The 8,803-nt window shown below is 40.1% G+C and overlaps 1 protein-coding gene across 1 annotated transcript in view; it reads left to right on the forward strand.

Moving 5' to 3' along the window:
• The window catches only part of prok2 (prokineticin 2), an 8,439-nt gene extending 183 nt beyond the window's left edge, over positions 1–8,256 (forward strand). The window contains exons 2-3 of the mRNA XM_087800952.1: positions 4,146–4,271; positions 8,131–8,256. Of these exons, the coding sequence (XP_087657078.1) occupies positions 4,146–4,271; positions 8,131–8,256 (252 nt within the window). The remainder of the gene's footprint in view (positions 1–4,145; positions 4,272–8,130) is intronic.
• Positions 8,257–8,803: the final 547 nt, after the last annotated feature.

Raw genomic sequence — 8,803 nt, forward strand, 5'->3', positions numbered from 1 at the left:
ATCACTGGGGTGAGTCTACACTTTATCTTCATCACTGGGGTGAGTCTACACTTTATCTTCAATCACTGGGGTGAGTCTACACTTTATCATCATCACTGGGGTGAGTCTACACTTTATCATCATCACTGGGGTGAGTCTACACTTTATCTTCATCACTGGGGTGAGTCTACACTTTATCTTCATCACTGGGGTGAGTCTACACTTTATCATCATCACTGGGGTGAGTCTACACTTTATCATCATCACTGGGGTGAGTCTACACTTTATCTTCATCACTGGGGTGAGTCTACACTTTATCATCATCACTGGGGTGAGTCTACACTTTATCTTCATCACTGGGGTGAGTCTACACTTTATCTTCAATCACTGGGGTGAGTCTACACTTTATCATCATCACTGGGGTGAGTCTACACTTTATCATCATCACTGGGGTGAGTCTACACTTTATCTTCATCACTGGGGTGAGTCTACACTTTATCATCATCACTGGGGTGAGTCTACACTTTATCATCATCACTGGGGTGAGTCTACACTTTATCTTCATCACTGGGGTGAGTCTACACTTTATCTTCATCACTGGGGTGAGTCTACACTTTATCTTCATCACTGGGGTGAGTCTACACTTTATCATCATCACTGGGGTGAGTCTACACTTTATCATCATCACTGGGGTGAGTCTACACTTTATCTTCATCACTGGGGTGAGTCTACACTTTATCATCATCACTGGGGTGAGTCTACACTTTATCTTCATCACTGGGGTGAGTCTACACTTTATCATCATCACTGGGGTGAGTCTACACTTTATCTTCATCACTGGGGTGAGTCTACACTTTATCATCATCACTGGGGTGAGTCTACACTTTATCATCATCACTGGGGTGAGTCTACACTTTATCTTCATCACTGGGGTGAGTCTACACTTTATCTTCATCACTGGGGTGAGTCTACACTTTATCTTCATCACTGGGGTGAGTCTACACTTTATCTTCATCACTGGGGTGAGTCTACACTTTATCTTCATCACTGGGGTGAGTCTACACTTTATCTTCATCACTGGGGTGAGTCTACACTTTATCTTCATCACTGGGGTGAGTCTACACTTTATCTTCATCACTGGGGTGAGTCTACACTTTATCTTCATCACTGGGGTGAGTCTACACTTTATCATCATCACTGGGGTGAGTCTACACTTTATCTTCATCACTGGGGTGAGTCTACACTTTATCTTCATCACTGGGGTGAGTCTACACTTTATCTTCATCACTGGGGTGAGTCTACACTTTATCTTCAATCACTGGGGTGAGTCTACACTTTATCATCATCACTGGGGTGAGTCTACACTTTATCTTCATCACTGGGGTGAGTCTACACTTTATCTTCATCACTGGGGTGAGTCTACACTTTATCATCATCACTGGGGTGAGTCTACACTTTATCATCATCACTGGGGTGAGTCTACACTTTATCTTCAATCACTGGGGTGAGTCTACACTTTATCATCATCACTGGGGTGAGTCTACACTTTATCATCATCACTGGGGTGAGTCTACACTTTATCTTCATCACTGGGGTGAGTCTACACTTTATCATCATCGCTGGGGTGAGTCTACACTTTATCTTCATCACTGGGGTGAGTCTACACTTTATCATCATCGCTGGGGTGAGTCTACACTTCATCATTATCATATTACAAATACATTTCTGTACATTTTTCACACTTGAAAGTTACATTTATTTATTCTAAATTGATGAGTTCTTTATCTTTGACTATTTGTCTGTCTTCTGTGAAGCTGACATCAATGCATTGTTGAGATTTTTCATTGACAAAATTTAATTGATCAAAGAGAAAATCTTTCCTCCTTTGTTTGGAACCCCTACTGTCTCTGAGCCCCTCTCCTCCTCTTGGTCTTCCTTCACTGGTATATCTTTGGGTGATATTTCAGCACTAGTGAACAAGATGAAACCCTCCTCTTGCTCAGATGATGTCCTTCCTTGTAGGCTTTTTATCAAAGTATTTGATGTAATTGGCCCCTGAGTTACCAATATGGTGAACCTCTCCCTTTCCACAGGGGTTTTTCCCAATGCATTTAAACCATTGTGGAGCCTCTGCTCAAAAAGCCAGGCTTAGACCCGACTGACCTCAGTCATTTCAGGCCTATTTCCAAACTCCCTTTCTTGTCCAAGATCTTGGAGAAGGTGGTGTCTGAGCAGCTGTTCATGGATCAGAGCGACATCCATGAGAAGTTTCAGTCTGGCTTCCATAAACATCTACGGAGACAGCTTTACTGAAAGTGTCCAGTGACATCATGATGTCGGCTGACTCTGGTAAATTCACTGTTCTGGTTCTGTTGGATCTGTCCTCAGCCTTTGACACAGTTGAACCAGATCCTGCTGAGAAGACTGAGGGATGAAGACTGTCTGGGTCTGTGTTAGAATGGTTCTCATCTTACCTTTCTGGGCAGTTTTAGTGTATCTGTCAATCAAATGAGGTCTGAATCGGCAGATCTGTTGTGTGGAGTCCCTCAAGGTTCTGTTCTGGTCCTTTATTGTTTTTGCTGTACTTGATTCCCCTCGGTAAAATCATTCAGAGATTTCCAGATGTTTCTTATCACATGTTTGCTGATGACATCCAGCTCTACTGCTCTGTTGATCAACTGAGCCTCAGAGGCTGAACTTAGTCAATTGTTGCTAGAAATCAAACAATCAGTGAAAACACTTTGCAGCTAAATGTGGACAAAACTGAAACTCTGGTGATTGTTGATGATAAGATTCCATGGTTGAGTCAGTACTTGAGTGACTTAGTCTGTCAAACTGAGCCTGAGAAACCTGGGAAATTCTGAGCCGCTCAAGTAGAAGAACTCCCATTTCTCTGATCCTTCAAACTCTTCACCGGCTTCCAGTTTCTTTCAGGATCAACTTTAAAATTCTGGTTCTTACTTTCATATCTATTCATGGTCAGACCTTCCATCAGTGATCTGATCCAGACTTACACCCCAGCTCGGGCTCTGAGGTCTGTGGATCAGAATCTACTGATGGTTCCTGAACTTCCGGACCAGAGGAGAGGAATCTTTTCAGGCTGTTGCTCCTAAGCTTTGGAACCATCTTCTCTCTCTTTGCACTTGATGATCTACTGACTCCTTTAAGAAACATCTTAAAACATTTTTATTTGTTCAGGCTTTTCCTTGATTTTCTGGAACTCCTGTGTTGTTATCAGTATTATCTTGATCTTTAAAGTATGTACTTTATTGAATATTGTTTTGATTGTTTAAGTTCTTTGTGACCCTGGTCTCGAAAAGCGATATATAAATAAAAATTACTTACTTACTTACTTACTTAATATTCTCAACAAGAAGAACATTCATTCATTCATTCATTCATTCATTCGTTCATTCGTTCATTTTCTTCTCCTTTTCCTTTTACCGGGGTCGCGTGGAGACTGGAGTCTATCCCAGTATCATAGGGCGAGAGGCGGGGGACACCCTGGACAGGACGCCAGTCTGTCGCAGGGCACACAAAGACAGACAACCATTCACACACACACTCATACCTATGGACAGTATCCCCAATTTCTCAATCAACCTCTGTATGTTTTTGGACTGTGGGAGGAAACCCGAGTGTCCGGAGTAAACCCTTGTTTAAATAAATACATTTAAATTAAAATCAATCAATGATTAGTTCGTCTGTGAATGATGTGAAACATTTTGTGTTGAAATGATGCCTTCAAATAGTTTGTAATCATTCATCTGTGTGTGTGTGTGTGTGTGTGTGTGTGTGTGTGTGTGTGTGTTTGTGTGTGTGGGGGGGTGTGTGTGTGTGTGCACGTGTGTGTGTGTGTGTGTGTGTTTGTGTGTGTGTGTGTGTGTTTGTGTGTGTGGGGGGTGTGTGTGTGTGTGTGCACGTGTGTGTGTGTGTGTGTGCACGTGTGTGTGTGTGTGTGCACGTGTGTGTGTGTGTTTGTGTGTGTGTGTGTGTGTTTGTGTGTGTGGGGGGGGTGTGTGTGTGTGCACGTGTGTGTGTGTGTGTGTGCACGTGTGTGTGTGTGTGTGTGCACGTGTGTGTGTGTGTGTGTGTGTGTGCACGTGTGTGTGTGTGTGCACGTGTGTGTGTGTGTGTGTGTGTGCACGTGTGTGTGTGTGTTCCAGGCCTGTGAGAAGGACACTCAGTGCGGCGGCGGCTTGTGTTGTGCGGTGAGTCTGTGGATACGAAGTCTCCACATGTGTTCACCGATGGGACGAGAAGGCGACGACTGTCACCCTCTGAGTCATAAAGTGAGAAACTGTTTTGACTCTTTTGCACAAAATGTTTTTACTTCATCATATTTTAAAACATTTGAATATTGATCTACTGTGTTTGTCTTGAGCTGAGAAACAATTATTGTTTGTTTACTTTTATTGACTCGTTTCACTGACATTGAACGACAGAAAATATATATTTTTTTAAAGAAATACTGTCGTTCAATGAAGTTTAACTGATGACAATGATCATAGAAACACATCATCATCAAGTGTTACAGGTCGATCCACACGTCATGAACATGTCATGAACATGTCATGAACACGTCATGAACATGTCATGAACATGTCATGAACATGTCATGAACATGTCATGAACAAGTCATGAACATGTCATGAACATGTCATGAACATGTCATGAACATGTAATGAACACGTCATGAACACGTCATGAACATGTCATGAACATGTCATGAACATGTAATGAACATGTCATGAACACGTCATGAACATGTCATGAACATGTCATGAACATGTCATGAACATGTCATGAACACGTAATGAACACGTCATGAACACATCATGAACATGTCATGAACATGTCATGAACACGTCATGAACACGTCATGAACATGTCATGAACATGTCATGAACACGTCATGAACATGTCATGAACATGTCATGAACATGTCATGAACATGTCATGAACATGTAATGAACACTTCATGAACATGTCATGAACACGTCATGAACATGTCATGAACACGTCATCAACATGTCATGAACATGTCATGAACACGTAATGAACACGTCATGAACACGTCATGAACATGTCATGAACATGTCATGAACATGTAATGAACACGTCATGAACACGTCATGAACACGTCATGAACATGTCATGAACACGTCATGAACATGTCATGAACACGTCATGAACATGTCATGAACACGTAATGAACTCGTCATGAACAGGTCATGAACATGTCATGAACATGTCATGAACATGTCATGAACATGTCATGAACATGTCATGAACACGTAATGAACACGTCATGAACAGGTCATGAACACATCATGAACATGTCATGAACAAGTCATGAACACGTCATGAACACGTCATGAACACGTCATGAACATGTCATGAACACGTAATAAACATGTCATGAACACGTAAAGAACACGTAATGAACATGTAATGATCATGTAAAGAACACGTCATGACCCGAACATGTCATGAACACGTAAAGATCATGTAAAGAACACGTAAAGAACATGTAATGAACACGTAAAGAACACGTAAAGAACATGTAAAGAACACGTAATGAACATGTAATGAACACGTAAAGAACACGTAAAGAACACGTAATGAACACGTCATGACCCGAACATGTCATGAACACGTAAAGATCATATAAAGAACACGTAATGAACATGTTAAGAACACATAAAGAACATGTAAAGAACACGTAATGAACACGTAAAGAACACATAAAGAACACGTAAAGAACGCGTAAAGAACATGTAATGAACACGTAAAGAACGCGTAAAGAACGCGTAAAGAACGCGTAAAGAACACGTAATGAACATGTCATGACTCGAACCTGTCATGAACACATCATGAACACGTAAAGATCATGTAAGGAACACGTAAAGAACACGTAAAGAACACGTAAAGAACACGTAATGAACACGTCATGACTCGAACATGTCATGAACACGCCATGAACACGTAAAGATCATGTAAAGAACACGTAAAAAACACGTAAAGAACACGTAAAGAACACGTAATGAACACGTCATGACTCGAACATGTCATGAACACGTCATGAACACTTAAAGATCATGTAAAGAACACGTAAAGAACACGTAATGAACACGTCATGACTCGAACATGTCATGAACACGTCATGAACACGTAAAGAACATGTAAAGAACACATCATGAACACGTAAAGATCATGTAAGGAACACGTAAAGAACACGTAAAGAACACGTAATGAACACGTCATGACTCGAACATGTCATGAACACGTCATGAACACGTAAAGATCATGTAAAGAACACATAAAAAACACGTAAAGAACACATAAAGAACACGTAATGAACACATCATGACTCCAACATGTCATGAACACGTCATGAACACGTAAAGATCATGTAAAGAACACGTAAAGAACACGTAATGAACACATCATGACTCCAACATGTCATGAACACGTCATGAACACGTAAAGATCATGTAAAGAACACGTAAAAAACACGAAAAGAACACGTAATGAACACGTCATGACTCGAACATGTCATGAACATGTAAAGATCATGTAAAGAACACGTAAAAAACACGTAAAGAACACGTAATGAACACGTCATGACTCGAACATGTCATGAACACGTCATGAACATGTAAAGATCATGTAAAGAACACGTAAAGAACACGTAAAGAACACGTAATGAACACGTCATGACTCGAACATGTCATGAACACGTCATGAACACGTATAGATCATGTAAAGAACATGTAAAGAACACATCATGAACACGTCATGACTCGAACATGTCATGAACACGTCATGAACACGTAAAGAACATGTAAAGAACACATCATGAACACGTAAAGATCATGTAAGGAACACGTAAAGAACACGTAAAGAACACGTAATGAACACGTCATGACTCGAACATGTCATGAACACGTCATGAACACGTAAAGATCATGTAAAGAACACATAAAAAACACGTAAAGAACACATAAAGAACACGTAATGAACACATCATGACTCCAACATGTCATGAACACGTCATGAACACGTAAAGATCATGTAAAGAACACGTAAAGAACACGTAATGAACACATCATGACTCCAACATGTCATGAACACGTCATGAACACGTAAAGATCATGTAAAGAACACGTAAAAAACACGAAAAGAACACGTAATGAACACGTCATGACTCGAACATGTCATGAACATGTAAAGATCATGTAAAGAACACGTAAAAAACACGTAAAGAACACGTAATGAACACGTCATGACTCGAACATGTCATGAACACGTCATGAACATGTAAAGATCATGTAAAGAACACGTAAAGAACACGTAAAGAACACGTAATGAACACGTCATGACTCGAACATGTCATGAACACGTCATGAACACGTATAGATCATGTAAAGAACATGTAAAGAACACATCATGAACACGTCATGACTCGAACATGTCATGAACACGTCATGAACACGTAAAGAACATGTAAAGAACACATCATGAACACGTAAAGATCATGTAAGGAACACGTAAAGAACACGTAAAGAACACGTAATGAACACGTCATGACTCGAACATGTCATGAACACGTCATGAACACGTAAAGATCATGTAAAGAACACATAAAAAACACGTAAAGAACACATAAAGAACACGTAATGAACACATCATGACTCCAACATGTCATGAACACGTCATGAACACGTAAAGATCATGTAAAGAACACGTAAAGAACACGTAATGAACACATCATGACTCCAACATGTCATGAACACGTCATGAACACGTAAAGATCATGTAAAGAACACGTAAAAAACACGAAAAGAACACGTAATGAACACGTCATGACTCGAACATGTCATGAACATGTAAAGATCATGTAAAGAACACGTAAAAAACACGTAAAGAACACGTAATGAACACGTCATGACTCGAACATGTCATGAACACGTCATGAACATGTAAAGATCATGTAAAGAACACGTAAAGAACACGTAAAGAACACGTAATGAACACGTCATGACTCGAACATGTCATGAACACGTCATGAACACGTAGAGATCATGTAAAGAACATGTAAAGAACACATCATGAACACGTCATGACCCGAACATGTTGTCCCCTCAGGTTCCGTTCATGGGGACCAGACTCCACCACACGTGTCCGTGTCTACCGAACCTGACATGCGTGACTCTGGACGACGGACGCTCCAAGTGTTTGTCGACTCAACTGTTCCCTGATTATTTACTTTAACCTTGAGATGATTGTTAGCATTTGAATTATAATATATTTATTTCATAATGTTTGATGTCGTTTGTCGTCTGCAGCTGAAGAAATGTTTTGATCAAATCAACATTTAATGGATAATATTAATAAGAATTCATCTGTCGGTTGAGAAACATTAGCATTAGCCACAGTAGCTTTACTGACGCGAGTCCTGTGGAGGAACCAGGACAGAAGAACGACCAGGAAATGACGAGCAGGTGTTTCTGACCCAACAACACCTTGAGGGACAACAACCACAAACTTCTGCAAGTCGACCTTTGACCTTAACACTTACAAATCTGCCTTTTAACAATGAATGAGACATTTTTGGCCGGGAAATAATGGAAAGTGTCACAAAAATATGTCTTTGATCCGACACATGTTAAAACTGTGATGTCATCATCGAATATATACAAGATTGTTCCATTAATGACATTTATTCAATTTATTGTTGTTTGTCTCACAGTAAAACAAGTAAAAACAAACACAGTTTTTATTGATTAAAAGAAGTTCAATTATACTTACATTAATACAA

The sequence above is a fragment of the Callionymus lyra genome, chromosome 10, assembly GCF_982586985.1.
Source record: "Callionymus lyra chromosome 10, fCalLyr1.hap1.1, whole genome shotgun sequence".
Taxonomy (NCBI): domain Eukaryota; kingdom Metazoa; phylum Chordata; class Actinopteri; order Syngnathiformes; family Callionymidae; genus Callionymus; species Callionymus lyra.